Raw genomic sequence first — 18,644 nt, forward strand, 5'->3', positions numbered from 1 at the left:
ATGTAGTTTCACACAAGGTCTAGCGAAGCTTTTCAGTCGCACTGCTGGCCGCAGAGTGATTGACAGGAAGTGGGCGTTTCTGGGTGTCAACTGACCGTTTTCAGGGAGTGAGTGAAAATACGCAGGCGTGCCAGATAAAAACGCAGGCGTGGCTGGCCGAACGCAGGGCGTGTTTGTGACGTCAAAACAGGAACTAAATAGTCTGCAGTGATCGCAAGCGCTGAGGTCTGAAGCTATTCTGAAACTGCACAAAATTATTTTGTAGCCGCTCTGCGATCCTTTCGTTCGCACTTCTGCTCAGCTAAAATACACTCCCAGTGGGAGGCGGCATAGCGTTTGCACGGCTGCTAAAAGCAGCTAGCGAGCGAACAATTCGGAATGAGGGCCATAGTCAGGGCAACTGCACAGCGGACTTACACCCAGACAAGGCTCCTTTTCCACTCTCGACCCCCCGCACTTGGACCAGGAGATTAATAGTGTATAGAACCCTGTGCAATCAGTATGTGGAGTCGCCTTCACGTTTAGAGGGCCCTGCGGAGACCATCACTGGGGTCCCATACATAAGATACAACACCTATGCCATATAAAGCACAGATCTGCGTTCTATTGAGGTTATAACAGACGTAGTGTTCTACCATTTTGCCTGTTGTCGCTCCCATAGAGGCCACAGCTAGCATTTTGTTTAGTGGGTTTAGCCTCTTGTCTATGTAAGTTTAATAGACTGTGAAAAGCGTTTTTGTGTATGCTCTCCGTCAGTGAAACGCCCCTTTGTGTCCCGCAGCTGCGCAGCGCTGAGCAGTACATCAGTAAGCTGGTCTACGTCAACTGCCGCAAAGTGATGACACAACATCTGCACAGACTGTACTTCAACAAACTAGTCTATTACTCGCTGAGTGTACAGCATGCGCACGTGGATAACCCGTATGTACTGACAGATTACGCCGGGGGGGGGGGGGGGATGCTACCACTGAGCTGTAGTCGGAGGGAGTGGGGGGATGTGGATTGCCGTAAGAGGTGGGAGTTATTAGATGAGTCATTCACTGGGAAGTCTGACGCTTATATGCGTTTTACTCACCTAGAGATCAGCGAATGGCTCAGGATGTGGAGCGTCTGTGTCGGGAGCTTGGCACTTTCATCAGCAAAATCCTGATAACGCCCTTCACTCTGGTGTATTATTCCTATCAATGTACTGTCAGGTGAGTGTATTACTCCTGTCCGTGTGGTGTATTACCCCTGTCAGTGTGCTGTCAGGTCAGTGTGTGCTGTATTCCTCCTGTCAGTGTGCTGCCAGGTCAGTGTGTGGTGTATTACCCCTGTCAGTGTGCTGCCAGGTCAGTGTGTGTGGTGTAGTGCTCCTGTCAGTGTGCTGTAAGGTCAGTGTATGCCTTATTCCTCCTGTCAGTGTGCTGTCAGGTCAATGCGTGGTATATTCCTCCTGTCAGTGTGCTGCCAGGTCAGTGCGTTGTATATTCCTCCTGTCAGTGTGCTGCCAGGTTAGTGTTTGGTATAGTCCTCCTGTTAGTGTGCTGCCAGGTCAGTGTGTGTGGTGTAGTGCTCCTGTCCGTGTGTTACCAGGTCAGTGTATGCTGTATTCCTCCTGTCAGTGTGCTGCCAGGTCAGTGTATGCTGTATTCCTCCTGTCAGTGTGCTACCGGGTCAGTGTGTGGTATATTCCTCCTGTCAGTGTGCTGCCAGGTCAGTGTATGCTGTATTCCTCCTGTCAGTGTGCTGCCAGGTCAGTGTATGCTGTATTCCTCCTGTCAGTGTGCTACCGGGTCAGTGTGTGGTATATTCCTCCTGTCAGTGTGCTGCCAGGTCAGTGTGTGGTATATTCCTCCTGTCAGTGTGCTGCCAGGTCAGTGTGTGGTGTATTACCCCTGTCAGTGTGTGGTATATTCCTCCTGTCAGTGTGCTGCCAGGTCAGTGTGTGGTATATTCCTCCTGTCTGTGTTCTGGCAGGTCAGTGTGTGTGGTGTAGTGTTCCTGACAGTGTGCTGCCAGGTCAGTGGCTGCAGTATTCCTCCTGTCAGTGTGCTGTCAGGTCCGTGTATGCTGTATTCCTCCTGTCAGTGTGTGGTGTAGTGCTCCTGTCAGTGTGCTGTCAGGTCAGTGTGTGGTGTAGTGCTCCTGTCAGTGTGCTGTCAGGTCAGTGTATGCTTTATTCCTCCTGTCAATGTTCTTGCCAGGTCAGTGTGTGCTGTATTCCTCCTGTCATTGTGCTGCCAGGTCAGTGTGTGCTGTATTCCTCCTGTCAGTGTGCTGCCAGGTCAGTGTGTGCTGTATTTCTCCTGTCAGTGTGCTGTCAGGCATAGGCCTGCGCAGACACTGACAGGCGGGTGCCGCTCCGGACTTTCCCCCCTCCACGGCATTATAGTGTTCTCTCACCTCCCCTGTCCTGGATATAGACTGCTTACCTGGGCCGCCCAGGTGAGCAGTCTATGGGCCGCCCAGGTGAGAAGTCTATATCCAGGACAGGGGAGGTGAGAGAACACTATAATGCCGTGGAGGGGGGGTGTGGTAGTCCGGATCGGCACCCGCCTGTCAGTGTCTGCGCACGCCTATGCTGTCAGGTCAGTGTGTGCTGTATTCCTCCTGTCAGTGTGCTGCCAGGTCAGTGTGTGGTGTATTACCCCTGTCAGTGTGCTGCCAGGTCAGTGTGTGCTGTATTCCTCCTGTCAGTGTGCTTCCAGGTCAGTGTGTGGTATATTACCCCTGTCAGTGTGCTGCCAGGTCAGTGTGTGCTGTATTCCTCCTGTCAGTGTGCTGCCAGGTAAGTGTGTGGTGTATTACCCCTGTCAGTGTGCTGGCAGGTCAGTGTGTGGTATATTCCTCCTGTCAGTGTGCTGTCAGGTCAGTGTTTGGTGTAATAGTCCTGTCAGTGTGCTGTCAGGTCAGTGTGTGTATAATGTACACTGCCTTATTGGTAATTGCAGCTGTATCCACATTCCTTACCTTTTCCCGTCCTGATGTCCAGCACAGGGTGGATGGGGCCAGTGTCTATCTTCGGATACTTTCTCGTTGGATCTTTGCTGAACAAACTTCTGATGGGTCCCGTTATTCCCAAACTTGTTCAACAAGAAAAGCTAGAGGGAGATTTCCGGTGAGCGTGTGTGGACGGTACTCAGCCGTGTCTGTGAGCAGTGCGGAGTATTTCCTGAGTCAGGGGGTTGTCTTCCTGACAGTAGTAGATAAATGGGAATGATGATAGTAACATATTATGTTGCAGAGGATAAAAGTTCTAGATGCTGGGCAATATTAGGGTATTGGCTCTCAGACTGCCCTGGGCTGTTTCTTGCTGCTAGTCAGTATTAGGATAATTACTACCTTAATATACTGTATATGCTCTTCCTAGATGCTGGGTGATATTAGGATGATGGATATGTTACTAATCTGTGCTGGTTCTAGGTGCTGGACCGTATTAGGATGATGGATATGTTAGTAATCTGTGCTGGTTCTAGGTGCTGGACCGTATTAGGATGATGGATATGTTAGTAATCTGTGCTGGTTCTAGGTGCTGGACAGTATTAGGATGATGGATATGTTAGTAATCTGTGCTGGTTCTAGGTGCTGGACCGTATTAGGATGATGGATATGTTAGTAATCTGTGCTGGTTCTAGGTGCTGGACCATATTAGGATGATGGATATGTTGGTAATCTGTGCTGGTTCTAGGTGCTGGACAGTATTAGGATGATGGATATGTTAGTAATCTGTGCTGGTTCTAGGTGCTGGACAGTATTAGGATGATGGATATGTTAGTAATCTGTGCTGGACAGTATAAAGTAATCTGCTGGACAGTACTAATGATAAACCCCTTCATAATTTGTTGCTGGCCAGTATTAGGCTGCTGCTTCTTAGAATACCCTGCGCTTGGTGGCGGGTAGTACACGACAGAGAATGCCCAGTAACTGGCACAGAGGGTACTGGGCAATAGTGGGTTAATGCTGCATATAATACTCATTCTGCCCGTTCTGAATTACAGATAAGTACTAGGATATTCCATACTCTGTTACAGTAGAGTAATAGGTCTGTGTTCTGGTCAGTACATAGCCAGGCAGCTGTTAAGGTGGAATGCGTTGGGGGTTCTGTCTCTTGTCGTGTCACATGGGTGTTCTGCGCGTTTTGCTGTGACACCAGCATTTATACATGTTATGGCCGTGCACGCTGAGTCGCTGCCACACAAGCGCTGATAAGCAAATAGCGCAGTTCCTAGCGCACAGAGCACCCATGTGACGCCTTAGCGGTGTACCAGATAGTTTTGTTGCCATGGTATCAGACTGTTTTATTTTCTCTCCGGCAGGTATAAGCACGTACAAATCCGTGTGAACGCAGAGGCGGCAGCATTCGCCAGGTATGACATCAGCAGTACTCCAGAAGATGAGGCCCATTCATTAACAAGTAGTACGGGAATGAAACCGCTCTTAATGTACCATTCTATTCATTCTCCCAATTCCAGGGGTGTTACTCTTCTAGTCAGGAATAACTTCATTCTCAGCTAGACCAGAGCTTCCCAATACCTCAGAGCACGTGCAGAGGTGCCATGGCTTGGTGGTTCAGGCCCAAATCAAATGATTAATGGGCAAAACCAGTGCTGGCGGCTGCCAATCATAAAATATGTGGACAAACAGAAGCGAATCCTGTCCCTCTCCACATAACTAAAAGCAAAATTCAAATGTTTCCACGCCGGCAGCCACTAGATGGCGCCCAAATTGAAGCTCCGTTTGGGGGCAATGGCTGCCGGTGTCTGCATTTCAGCTTGAACCCCTCTAGGAGTGGCGAGCTAAAATGCGCAAAAAGTGACCCGTTTGGGCACCCGAACAGCACTTTTCGCGATCGCGCCCAGCACTTTGGCCGAGTTTAGCTGCTTTTTGCGGCTAAACCCCGACCTTTATAAGTGAGATCCGCGCGGAATGAAAAAACAATTGTATTGCGCCTAGCAATCTCCCGTCACTTTAGACGGATGGTCGCAGGCACAAAACAATTGAATATCGCCCGAAGGATGACCTATAAACACAATGCACTTAATATACAAATGTTTGCTCAATGAGAAACGTTTGGCCTAGGGCTGCTGTGAAAAAAAGATAGATACTCTAGGGCGCCGTATGTTATCCCGGTGGTTGGGGTGTCGCAGTCACATGACCGACAGCAGCACCGACCCTGGACATGGTAAGTATTCTACCCATTCCCTATCCTAACCCTCGTGGGCTGGCGGGTATGGCCTAACCCTAACCTTCCACCGCCCGGGTCCTAACCCATACCCCAATACTCATACCCCGATTATCCAACGCATTAGCATAGGGATGAATGTTTTGCAACAAATGAAATAACAGAACTACCCTGTTCCTCCACTTTACAACCTTGTAGATGGATTTTCAACAATGTAACAACATTTGATACATATTGTAACTGACAGAATAGTGATCCTGTGCAAGCTGTCTGTGAAGTTAGTGGATACACACTACACAGCAAATTTCTGAGGTCAAACACAAATTTCACCTGTACCTATGCCAATGCGTTGGATCATTGTTATGAAACTTGGCACTAGCAATCAGCCTTAGGTCTTATGACTATAGCAGGCATATGATTCTGAGAGCACTGAGAGACTATAGGATTAACCCTCCTATATTACCATCACTGGGTCCAGGATCTATTTTGGGATTTGTGCATTTTAATTGTAACAAGTAAAACACCACAACCAAATATTGGGCCTAATTCAGATCTGATCGCAAAAGCAAATTTGTTAACTATTGGGCAAAACCATGTGCAGTGCAGGTGAGGCAGATGTAACATGTGCAGAGAGAGTGAGATTTGGGTGGGACGTGTTCAAGCTAAAATCTAAATTGCAGTGTAAAAATAAAGCAGCCAGTATTTACCCTACACAGAAACAATATAACCCACCTAAATCTAACTCTCTCTGCACATGTTACATCAGCCCCGCCTGCAGTGCACATGGTTTTGCCCATTAGCTAACAAATTTGCTGCTGCAATCAGGTCTGAATTAGGCCCAAAGTTCCAACAACTATAGCTGATTTGGGGCATAAATAAAAAAAACTGCTACGAATTATATAAGATTTATTCTTGCCATGTGATGGACTCAAACCGATTTCTTTTTCTTCCCTGTTTTTAAAGCATTCTCAATAAAAATGAATGATCTTAATTTCTGATTGCTTGAGTTCTGATAAATGTGCACGTATATATTTAATAATTTCTATATGATTGCCCCCCAAAAAAGTCTTCCTTTACTTCTCTTCAGTTACCAATAAAGATTACTGAACTGAAGAAAAAAAACCATCCGATAATGGGGGTAATTCTGAGTTGATCGCAGCAGGAATTTTGTTAGCAGTTGGGCAAAACCATGTGCACTGCAGCGGGGACAGATATAACATGTGCAGAGAGAGTTAGATTTGGGAGGGGTGTGTTCAATCTGCAATCTAAATTGCAGTGTAAAAATAAAGCAGCCAGTATTTACCCTGCACAGAAACAATATAACCCACCCAAATCTAACTCTCTCTGCAAATGTTATATCTGCCCCCCCTGCAGTGCACATGGTTTTGCCCAACTGCTAACAAAATTCCTGCTGCGATCAACTCAGAATTTCCCCCTATGGGCGGAAATATCCAACTTGTCATCTGAAGCACTTTGCAGCTAATCTCTGAGACTAGCGGTCTGAGTATATTGTTTCGGTGTTTTGCATCCTGTAGGGCTGGCCCAGTGGAACACGCGAGATGTGAGCGCCGGCTACAGAATCTCATCGCCACGCAGAAGGAGCTCATGTATCAGGAGCTATGGTTGGATTGTATGTAGACTGAGTCGGGTGAGAGGTGGAGTTTGGAGGGGATGGTGATTGCGCGCCTGATATTACTCACTGGAACATCTCTCTTTGACAGTTGGAACAAACACTTTTGACTATCTGGGCGGTATTCTGAGTTACATAGTCATCGCCGTCCCAATCTTTACTGGCGTCTACAGGGATATGAGCTCTGCGGAACTCAGCGAAATGATCAGTAAGGTGACTGTAGTTCCTCCTATAATTTCCACCCACCCCACGATCACAGCACGTCTTACCTCTAACCATCTCCACCACCAAAGTTCTGAATCCCATCTGACCCCAGGCTCTTTTGGCTCCTCAGAATGCTTTTGTTTCCATTTATCTGGTCAGCTGCTTCAGTAAGATCATCGACCTTTCCAGCAGTCTGTGTGACGTGGCGGGATACACCCATCGGTGAGTGTCTTGGTGGGGGAGGGCGACTGGCGGATGGGGGACTTTGTCACTGACCAGTCTATTCCTAAGGATTTCCGAGCTGGAGGAGGTGATGACGGATCTCTTACGGGGCCCAAAAGAGCTTGAGAATGATACGTGTCCGAAGCAAGAGGAGGATGTGTAAGAATTTATAAATATAGATTTATTTATTTTACTTTTCGCCCTGCGGCACCCACGTTGGGATCCTAGTCTGATGTGGCTTCTGTCTTTCTCTGATATCTTATCAACAGGTCCACCGAAGAGCAGACAAAGGACACTGACGCAGTGTTTGTCTTAGACAATGTAACGATTACAGCCCCGGGGTCAGATTGTACGCTTGTGCGGGACCTGAGTTTACATCTGAGTGAGGGGAATAACCTCCTGATCACAGGAGACACAGGCAGCGGGAAGTCATCCATTCTCCGTATATTAGCCGGGCTGTGGAAGGCCAAGCGTGGTAGGAGCTAAGTGTGGGCCCTTCTCCTGCCCCACGTGGATCATTTCTCTCCCTCCCATCAGCAGCTCATGAGCCCCAGACCCCTCTTTCGTGCCATGAGCCCCAGACCCCTCTTTCGTGCCATGAGCCCCAGACCCCTCTTTCGTGCCATGAGCCCCAGACCCCTCTTTCGTGCCATGAGCCCAAGACCCCTCTTTCGTGCCATGAGCCGAGCCCCAGACCCCTCTTTCGTGCCCTGAGCCCCAGACCCCTCGTTCTTATTGTGAACCACAGTACCCACCTTCACACCGTGAAACCTATAACCCAGCTTTATTCCATAAGTACCACCATCCACCTTGAAACCTATCTTCATACCATGAACTGCAATGCACTCATTCGTCCCATGAGCCCCACCACCCACTTTCACACCGTAAGTCCCACCATCCTCCCTCATGCGACATTCACTGTTTTCTGATTTATCTTTCTCTTATGTCCTAGTGGATATACTGGGGTCTTATACCTTAGCATCCGTTTGTAACCTAGCTCTTGTGTTTGTTTGTTTTTTACTCTTGCTTTTACATGCTCCTGGTTTTTCTCACACAGGCGATTTAACTCCATAGGTCGGATTTCTCTTTTCACTCCGTTCGGCCCTCATGGCGTAATGTTTCTGCCTCAGAAGCCATTCTTAAGTGATGGAAGCTTGAGGGAGCAGGTGAGGTTCCTCCTATAATATAATTTGTGTCTTATGTTTTCAGGCGTGTCGGGTTTAGAGAGTGTAAAAGTAAGAAGTAGTGATGTTTTCCTCATTCTATACTGTAATAGTGGCAGTTGTGTGACATTGTGGACAATTCAATTACATGGGACTTTCTCGAGCCCGCTAGTTGGTGATCCATAAACCGCAATTGTGGTACCGTAGGATTCACAAATATTTTCTTTGCAGCCCCACAGGGCTGCGTACAAAAACACACAAGTCTGAGACGAGATCGGTCCATGAGGGGGTTAAGTTGCAGGAATTTGGCCGTTACAACAGCATCTCACCCGCCTCCCGTCTAATTGAATTGACCCCACTGACTGTTGTAATCTGGTCAGAAAATTGCACACTGCTGAATACAGTTCCATTTAATGTATTAGTATAATGTGGAGTGTTACTAGTAAAGCCGTTTCCACAGCTCGGTGGGAGGAAGTCACTGTGGCCGGTCCACGCTTTCCTTTACCAAAACATTCACTAGTAAGCGAATGTTATTTCCAACGTAAAAATTGGTTTAGAATTGTTCTCGTTAAAGGTGGGCTTAGGGAAATCACTGTCCTGCTCCACAAATGTATTTATGACTATATACTGTTTAATGTTCAGACGTGACAAATCCTCTAATTATTTCAAATATCCTAAAGTGATTCATCGATAGCCGTGACAAAATGACTTTTTGGTTTTAGGTCATCTACCCAATGAAAGAGATTTACCCGAATTCTGGTGAGTGATTTCTCTGCGGATATGTGACCACTGACCTATTGTACCCAAACACCCCTGTCCTGGCTCTGTCTCGCATCGTCTGAATGCGGCAACAGCGCCCCCCGTCTCTCTCTATCCAGTAGTCAAACCCTGAGCATGAATGAATTGTGTCCACAGTGTAGACGAGGGCTGTCTGGCAAATGTCACTATTGCCCAACTGGGACACACAATGGAGACTCTCTCTTCTTTCACCTGTAGACCAAGGCTTACCCTGGTGTCCTAGAGGTTGTTCATATGCATGCGATGATTGGTGTCATAACCCCAACACTTAGTACTGTGCTTACGCTGCCATCCCTCTCCACCGGGCCGCACGTGGCCATCGCTGGATTGGCTCTTCCTATTTGCACCACTCGGCCATACCAGCCACTGAGCGGCTTCGAGCGTCACTGATAACACATATGGCATTAATTACTGCCGCGCAGCTGGTACCACATACATTATGGGTAAAACCGAGAGCGGGAAGGTGTCTTATCTCTATTTACAGGAAGCGCTCGCCATGTCTGAGAAACAAAAATATATATATATTTATTTATTATATTTATTTATTATAAAATCTCTCCCACGGCTTCTGTTGTCAGGCCGAGTTGATGATGACAGGATCCTGAGCTCGCTGGAGATGTCAGGGCTGGTAAGATGTACAAGATGCCTATGATCCTTACACTCCTCACATGTTCTCCATATTCCTCTGCAGCCATATATGTGTAAGCTACATGTTCTCCATATTCCTCTCATTGCTCCAAACATGTGCATTTCACATACACGCCACACTTCTCCTCTCTGTCATGATCTTCACGCACTTCTCAGCCCCCACACGTATGCACTGTATGCCTGTCATTGTCCGCAGCATGCACATGTACACTCAATGTGTTCCTCGTAAGATCACAACACTTTTCTCACACACACACATATCCCTTGTTTTTCTTATACATACCTCACAGTGCCCACATCCGTCCTGTGTATATTCTCTGTATACCTCACATTGCCCACACCCCTCACGCGTGTACCGTATGTGTTCTCCGTATACCTCAACCCTCCTGTGTGTACCGTATGTGTTCTCTGTATACCTCACATTGCCCACACCCCTCACGTGTGTACCGTATGTGTTCTCCGTATACCTCAACCCTCCTGTGTGTACCGTATGTGTTCTCTGTATACCTCAAATTGCCCACACCCCTCACGTGTGTACCGTATGTGTTCTCCGTATACCTCAACCCTCCTGTGTGCACCGTATGTGTTCTCCATATACCTCACACTGCCCACATCCCTCACGTGTGTACCGTATGTGTTCTCTGTATACCTCACATTGCCCACACCCCTCACGTGTGTACCGTATGTGTTCTCCGTATACCTCAACCCTCCTGTGTGCACCGTATGTGTTCTCCATATACCTCACACTGCCCACATCCCTCACGTGTGTACCGTATGTGTTCTCCGTATACCTCACATTGCCCACACCCCTCCTGTATTTGCTGTATGTGTTCTCCGTATACCTCACACTGTCGACATCCCTTAGGTCACGTATATAACTATGGTTTATAGGGCCATTCCACTGTCACTTATGGGTACAGGAAACCTACTTGTTAATTCAGCTCAACTCTTTGTATTAAGAGCCTGGTTTATTTATTTATTTATTTTTTATGAAACCTAACGAGCTAGAATTTCACTTTTCAACCTACATGTTGAATACACAATAGATACACAGCTACAGATTGTTTTTTACAGTGTCACATATGGGACATTTTCATGGACTGGCCATATAGAGGCTCAGGTCACGTATATAGCTATGGTATATAGAGGCTCGGGTCACATATATAGCTATGGTATATAGAGGCTAGGGTCACATATATAGCTATGCTATATAGAGGCTCGGGTCACATATATAGCTATGGTATACAGAGACTAGGGTCACATATATAGCTATGGTATACAGAGGCTAGGGTCACATAGCTATGGTATATAGAGGCTAGGGTCACATATAGCTATGGTATATAGAGGCTCGGGTCACATATATAGCTATGGTATATAGAGGCTCGGGTCACATAGCTTTGGTATATAGAGGCTCGGGTCACATATACAGCTATGGTATATAGAGGCTCGGGTCACATATAGAGCTATGGTATATAGAGGCTCGGGTCACATATAGAGCTATGGTATATAGAGGCTCGGGTCACATATAGAGCTATGGTATATAGAGGCTCGGGTCACATATAGAGCTATGGTATATAGAGGCTCGGGTCACAAATAGATGCACCTTCCACTTGCCATCATTAACAGTTTGTGATCTTTGCTCCAGACATCTTTAGTACACAGAACCAGGGGGCTGGACCATGAAGTAGAATGGAACTGGTAAGTCTTTGGAGTGTGTCATACAAGTGTCATACGTGTGTGTGTGATCATGTGAGCATAGTCTGAATAACGCAGCGTGTCTCTTGTCAGAACAGGTCGGAGGTTTTGTCGCCTGGGGAGATGCAGCGTTTGGCTTTTTCTCGGCTTTTTTATCTGCAGCCGAAATATGCAGGTGAGATGCGCAGTTACCTGTGTGTGACCAAGAGCCCTGACATGTATGTAACACTGGGGTAAATGTATGAAGCAGCGATAAGAGTGGAGAAGTTGCCCATGGCGACCAATCTGCTGCTCTATATATGTTTATAGTATGCAAATGATAAATGTTACTTCAATGCTGATTGGTTGACATGGGCAACTTCTCCACTGGCTCACTTCTCCACACTTATCACTGCTTCATACATTTACCCCATTATATAGTAAGTGCAGCGTTACAGGCCTCTGTCTGCCTGTGAGGAGCCCCGGCAGCTCTTACACTGGACACCATGCAGTGACTTATGTAGCACCTTCTGATCGATGTATTCTGTGTCAGTGCTGGACGAGGCGAGCAGCGCGCTAAGTGAGGACGCCGAGGTCGATATGTACACACGCTGCAGGCAGCTGGGGATGACCCTGATCAGCGTTGGACACAGGCGCAGCCTAAAGGAGGTCAGTGCATGTCCAGCATTCAGACACACTACGTAGATGGGAATATAGTCAGACGCCGGCATCTTCGGTCACCGACTACTTCCATCGCACCTTTATATTCCCGGCCAGCTTGGAAGAACTTTCCCTGTTTATGAGCTGCCTGTGTATCTTATTTTCTGTACATCTCTTCTCTCCGCAGTTTCATGACGTGGAGCTGAAACTTGGGCCAGACGGACAGTGGGATCTGAAACGGCTGAACAAGCAATAGCCTCAGCCAGCGAGAATAGCCGGAGCTGAAGGCGAGAGGTTACCAGGACTGTGCTGTGCCTCTTTAGCCTGCTGTAGTACAACTGACATCGGGGTTTGGGGAAAGTGGACTCTTGTTTCCTATTAAACATCATTTTTTATTATCTGTGTTGTGTGTGTCCTGCAACACTGCTACTATAAAGCTTGTTTAATGGCCACATGTCCCTGAGTCACAACAGGGCAGGGGTGCGTTCCCTATGTCCCTACTATGTGTTTCCCCTCCTCAATGTCCCCCTCACAGCAGTGGGGGAGCTGCCTCACACGGACACGACAGCTGCCGCCCCTTGTTACCAACACTACTGCGTACACCCTGTGTTCATGCCTTCTCTGCAGATCGCCAGGCCTCGTCCGTTCCTCCAAGAGCTACGCCCTAATGCGCAGGTACTGTGGCATGTATACGCACGAGGCGTCCCATTGGTGGAAGAACAGTCGTTCGTAGTTACTAACGTTGCCATAACCCTGTCTATGAAAACATGACAGAAATATGTACATATGTGTTTATTTTACACAGAATTACAGCAGTCACAGTTACACCTAATGAAGTGTTAAGTGTCTCTGTACAGTATTTACACGGCGGAGCCTGGGCAGAGTGGTCAGCGTGAAGGAACTCTGGCGCCCATCTCACGAGGGACGGTGGCCTGTCAGTGAGTTACTCCCCAAAACTGAATAGAAAATTCTCAGTATATTCCTGGCCAGTAAGTTCTAATACACATGTCTAACAACCAGCTGTGTGCTATGTATTTGGTGGGATCCACAAGCCTAGGCCATCTTACAGGAGGAACTCCTCGTACGGGGAAATGGTTTCCTGCGCAGAGTCCTCTAAAAGGAAACCTTAGGCTCTGCCTGGTTCTGCGCTTCTCCCTGCAGTTGCTCTTCCTCCTCCTTCTCCTCTACCGCCTCCCTTTCGTATTTCTTCGCCGGTGCCTCGCAGTTAGTGCTCTGAAGGACCTTGGCGCTGTGCTCCTGGGCTCTTGCACGCAAAGCCGCAATGCTGTTCTCTCTCAGTTTCTCCTCAGAGATGGGAGCTGGGTGGTCAGCCTCTGCCCTCTCACTGACGTCTGGCTGGTTGGGTATTGCTGGTACCTCGCGCTCTGCCTGCTGTACACCATCTGACGCCTCCAGAGACTTTTTGTGCATCCCTGCAAAGAATTGTTGGTATTCGGGTTTAGAAAATCGTCTGGGCAATGACACGCCATCTTGAACTGAAAACAGCAAAGACAAAGAAGAGTTTAGGAGAGGCAGGAACAAAGGAAAGAGGCCAACCTAAAGACTCCGGAGCCCCAAAAAAAAGAAAAAAATATTTAAATGACGTGACAGAAGCGGAAAGATGCCGTGAGGGCCAGGCTGTGGCAGAGAATATCCCACTCGGACCCATAACTGGTGGACTTTGAATTGGCAAAAATGTAATTCAGATACTTTTCAAAGGTAATTAAACGAATGTATGAAATAAATTGTACTTCTTTCATATTCGGTTCACACCGTCGCCTGCAATAAAACTGGCTACTGGCATCAGAATGAAATGTTGTAACTTTGCCCATTGCGGACATTTTCATAAATCATCCACATGAAGGATGTAAGAACGGGCCTGACCACAAAAAAAAAGGAGAGGAACCGGCTACTGATAATGAAACACATACACAACACTGAAGTGCAAACTCTAAGGGGGAGTCTTGGAGAGAGATAAAAAGGGATATTTACTAAGCAGTGATAAGAGCGGAGAAGTGAGCCAGTGGAGATATTTCCCCATCAACCAATCAGCAGCTCTGTATCATTTTATAGTATGCAAATTATAGATGTTACTTCATTGCTGATTGGTTGCCATGGGCAATTTCTCCACTATCTCACTTCTCCGCTCTTATCACTGCTTAGTAAATGTACCCCCAAATCTTGGAAAGAGAAAGTACTAGACCACCAGCGCCTGTCATTTTTCAAATGCAGCCTGTAACATGACAGGAGCTGAATGGCTGGTAGTTTATCTCTCTCCACTTTATCTCCAAGCTTTGATACATAAGCCCCTAAGAGGAGGACACCAGACTCTAACCAATTGCTTGGAAATTAATAATGCAAACATGCGCAGTTGCAAAACATCGACCATTTGTCTGAATATCGGTATTGTGTTCAAAGCTGAATCAGACCTTAGTGTATGAAATCTGAAATTAAAAAAAATCCCTTAAGCTGGGTGTATATACACTTAACGATGTGTACCCAGCATGACATTGTGGCTGATGAGATGCGGCAAGTACGTACACACTTGCCGATGCCGGGTCCGACGGAGGGGTGTCTGCAGCATGTCATCAATAGCAACATTCCCCCATTGTCCCTGCTGCAGAGCCGACGGAGAATGTTGCTAGTGACCGATGGGAGCGTGTATATCATGGGTACACACTAGACGATGTACCCGATATGTCACTCAGGATCAGGCGACATATCGTCTAGTGTGTACCCAGCTCTAGTGGAGTCTTCGAGCATGACATAAAGCACACCGCGTGGGAACAGCATCAGGTTTATCAGATGAGGAGCCTGCAGGAGGAAAACTGAGGAAGACGGGCAGAGGACACGGGTGATGTGGAGGATCTGATGAGGAGACTAGAAAACACATAATACAACGTGAGTGATGGTACTGAGGAAGACTGGCAGAGGACACTGGTGACGTAGAGTATCAGAGAGAGTGCTGGAATAGAATATGAGAGGATACTGAAGAAGACATGCAGAGGACACTGGTAACGTAGAGTATCAGAGGAGGAATATGAGAGAGGTTACTGAAGAAGACATGCAGAGGACACTGGTGACGTAGAGTATCAGGAGGAGGAATATGAGAGAGGTTACTGAAGAAGACATGCAGAGGACACTGGTGACGTAGAGTATCAGAGGAGGACTATGAGACCTAGGTTACTGAAGAAGACATGCAGAGGACACTGGTGTTGTAGAATATCAGGAGGAGCAATATGAGACCGAGGTTATTGAAGAAGACATGCAGAGGACACTGGTGTTGTAGAATATCAGGAGGAGGAATATGAGACCGAGGTTATTGAAGAAGACATGCAGAGGACACTGGTGTTGTAGAATATCAGGAGGAGGAATATGAGACCGAGGTTATTGAAGAAGACATGCAGAGGACACCGGTGTTGTAGAATATCGGGAGGAGGAATATGAGACCGAGGTTCCTGAAGAAGACATGCAGAGGACACTGGTGACGTAGAGCATTAAATAAGGACCGTAGAAAGTGCTGGAATAGAATATGAGACCAAGGTAACTGAAGAAGACATGCAGAGGACACTGGTGATGTAGAGCTTTAAATGAGGACCGTAGAAAGTGCTGGAAAAGAATATGAGAGAGAGGTTACTAAAGAAGATATGCAGAGGACACTGGTGATGTAGAAGATCAGGAAGAGGAATATGAGACCGAGGTTACTGAAGAAGACATGCAGAGGACACTGGTGATGTAGAACAGTGGTCCTCAACCACGGTCCTCAAGTACCCCAGCAGTTCATGTTTTCCAGGTCTCCTCACAGGATTGCAAGTTAAATAATTTGCTCCACCTGTGGGCCTTTTAAAATGTGTCAGTGAGTAATGAATACACCTGTGCACCAGCTAGGTGACCTGGATAACATGAACTGTTGGGGGTACTTGAGGACCAAGTTAAGAACCACTGATGTAGAGTATCAGTAGGAGGAATATATGAGAGAGGTTACTGAAGAAGACCTGCAGAGGATACTGGTGATGTAGAGTATCAGTAGGAGGAATATGCGATCGAGGTTACTTTACAAGACCCGCAGAGGACACTGGTGATGTAGAGTATCAGAGGAGGAATACGAGACCGTGGTTACTGAAGACATGCAGAGGACACTGGTGATGTAGAATATCAGGAGGAGGAATATGAGACTGAGGTTACTGAAGAAGACATGCGGAGGACACAGGTGACGTAGAGTATCAGGAGGAGAAATATGAGAGAGAGGTTACTGAAGAAGACATGCAGAGTACACTGGTAACGTAGAGTATCAGGAGGAGGAATATGAGAGAGAGGTTACTGAAGAAGACATGCAGAGGATACTGGTGACGTAGAGTATTAAATGAGGACGGTAGAAAGTGCTGGAATAGAATATGAGAGAAAGGATACTGAAGAAGACATGCAGAGGACACTGGTGACATAGCGTATCAGAGGAGGAATATTAGAGAGAGGATACTGAAGAAGACATGCAGAGGACACTGGTGACATAAAGCATTAAACGAGGATGCTAGAAAGTGCTGCAATAGAATATGAGAGAGAGGATACTGAAGAAGACATGCAGAGGACACTGGTGATGTAGAATATCAGGAGGAGGAATATGAGACTGAGGTTACTGAAGAAGACATGCAGAGGACACTGATGACGTAGAGTATCAGAGGAGGAATATGAGATCGACGTTATTTTAGAAGACATGCAGAGGACACTGGTGACATAGAGTATCAGGAGGAATATGAGACTGAGGTTACTGAAGAAGACATGCAGATGACACTGGTAACGTAGAGAACCAGAGGAGGAATATGAGACTGTGGTTACTGAAGAAGACATGCAGAGGAGTATCAGAGGAGGAATATGAGACCGAGGTTACTGAAGAAGACATGCAGAAGACACTGGTGATGTAGAGTAGCAGGTGGATGAATATGAGAGAGAGGTTACTGAAGAAGACATGCAGAGGACACTGGTGACTTTCACGATCAGATGCAAACATTGGAGCAGGCTAGAGGGAGTACTATATAATGGAATTTGAGTGCAAGACTACTGATAAAAACATGCTGAGAACAGATAAGGAGACTAGAAAGGAGTGCCACCAGAGTAGAACACTAGTGATGTAGCATACATGATGAGAAGAGTACTAGATCAGAACATGGAGATCGAGGGACGATAACATGCAGAAGACACTGGTGAGGTGGGCTATACGAAGCGGACACTTAAGAGGCAATTGGAAAGATTAGAACATGCTGAATGAGGATACTGAACAAGACATTCTGCAGCCACTGGTGACAGGTAGTATAAGACAAGCACATTTGGGGACAAGAAAAGAGGATACTGTAATAAAACCTAAGATGTATAGTACTCATGGAGAAGAGACTGGGGATGTGGAGTATCAAATGTGGACCCTTAAGGAAACTACAACGTAGTAGTCCTGGAGAAAAAAAGCCATCAGAGTAAAGGTAATAACGAAGACTTGAATAGAACATGCGGAGTGAGGGTACTGAAGATGACATGCTGTGGACACTTGTGATGGAAACTATCAGATTAGATACTAGAAAGGAATAATGAATGATAACTTGAAATCTACGGTACTCCTGAGAACGACACTGGTGACGTGGAGTATCCGATAAAGGACACTTAGAGGATAGTAGAAAGGAGAATCCCTGGAGTAAAACATGAGAGCCAGAATACTGCAGAAGACTTGCAGAGGAGTATTAGATGAGACCACTTACAGGAAATTATACAGTAGGATTATTGTAATAGAACATGGGCAGCCAAGCTACTGAAGAAGTCATGCAGAGCATATGGTCAACTGCGGAGGTTAGAAAAGAAGAGCACCTAAATAAAACTGGTTCATTGGTCCTCCATCGGGGATGTAATTGATATGTCGGCGCTCGGGATCCCGACAGTCAGCATGCTGACGCCGGGAATCCCGAACACTAACAATGCCAGTCAGAATGCCGACCCACAGGTCCAAGACACCCATAGAGAGGGAATAGAACCTGTGGTGAGCCCGCTGGTCCGCAAGGGGCTTTGTTACGCACACCTCCCGCCGCCGGCATTCTGTTGCTGCGATCCCGGTGTCAGTATGCTGACCGCTGGGATCCTACCATACCCAATGCCTCCATCAGTTGAGGAAGAGATTAACAAGGAGCACTGGAATACAACATGACGGTATGTAAGAAGACATGCAACTCTGAATTGTGGCCCCTTAGACTAGACTAGAAAAGTGAATTACTGTATTAGAACATGATAGGCAGGGGTACTGAATGAGACAAGGAGAAGACACTGGTGAGGTGGAGAATCAGGTGAATACTGGAATGGAATGTGGAGTACTGGGGTGCTAAATGAGACATGGAGAGGACACTGGAATGGAGTACTGGGGTGCTGAATGAGACATGGAGAGGACACTGGTGAGGTGGAGTATCAGGTGATTACTAGAGATGAGCGGGTTCGGTTTCTCTGAATCCGA

General features: G+C 46.9%; 2 protein-coding genes across 5 annotated transcripts in view; one reads left to right on the plus strand and one right to left on the minus strand.

The window, feature by feature from the left end:
* The window catches only part of ABCD4 (ATP binding cassette subfamily D member 4), an 18,635-nt gene extending 6,074 nt beyond the window's left edge, over positions 1–12,561 (plus strand). Inside the window, exons 4-19 of one of the 4 annotated variants that reach the window (XM_063948321.1) lie at positions 782–921; positions 1,080–1,196; positions 2,975–3,100; positions 4,299–4,349; positions 6,700–6,794; positions 6,886–7,007; positions 7,129–7,220; positions 7,290–7,379; positions 7,490–7,695; positions 8,295–8,386; positions 9,106–9,142; positions 9,760–9,809; positions 11,475–11,527; positions 11,623–11,699; positions 12,057–12,172; positions 12,351–12,561. In XM_063948321.1, the coding sequence (XP_063804391.1) occupies positions 782–921; positions 1,080–1,196; positions 2,975–3,100; positions 4,299–4,349; positions 6,700–6,794; positions 6,886–7,007; positions 7,129–7,220; positions 7,290–7,379; positions 7,490–7,695; positions 8,295–8,386; positions 9,106–9,142; positions 9,760–9,809; positions 11,475–11,527; positions 11,623–11,699; positions 12,057–12,172; positions 12,351–12,419 (1,533 nt within the window). In that variant the 3' untranslated portion in view covers positions 12,420–12,561. Of the gene's footprint in view, positions 1–781; positions 922–1,079; positions 1,197–2,933; positions 3,101–4,298; positions 4,350–6,699; positions 6,795–6,885; positions 7,008–7,128; positions 7,221–7,289; positions 7,380–7,489; positions 7,696–8,294; positions 8,387–9,105; positions 9,143–9,759; positions 9,810–11,474; positions 11,528–11,617; positions 11,700–12,056; positions 12,173–12,350 lie in introns of those variants that run through there. The other 3 variants (XM_063948322.1, XM_063948324.1, XM_063948323.1) reach the window with 3 other exon arrangements.
* Positions 12,562–12,952: 391 nt separating this feature from the next.
* Positions 12,953–18,644, minus strand: part of VSX2 (visual system homeobox 2) — a 99,748-nt gene continuing 94,056 nt past the window's right edge. The window contains exon 5 of the mRNA XM_063948325.1: positions 12,953–13,659. Within this exon, the coding sequence (XP_063804395.1) occupies positions 13,277–13,659 (383 nt within the window). The 3' untranslated portion in view covers positions 12,953–13,276. The remainder of the gene's footprint in view (positions 13,660–18,644) is intronic.

This window comes from Pseudophryne corroboree, chromosome 12 (genome assembly GCF_028390025.1).
Source record: "Pseudophryne corroboree isolate aPseCor3 chromosome 12, aPseCor3.hap2, whole genome shotgun sequence".
Taxonomy (NCBI): Eukaryota; Metazoa; Chordata; class Amphibia; order Anura; family Myobatrachidae; genus Pseudophryne; species Pseudophryne corroboree.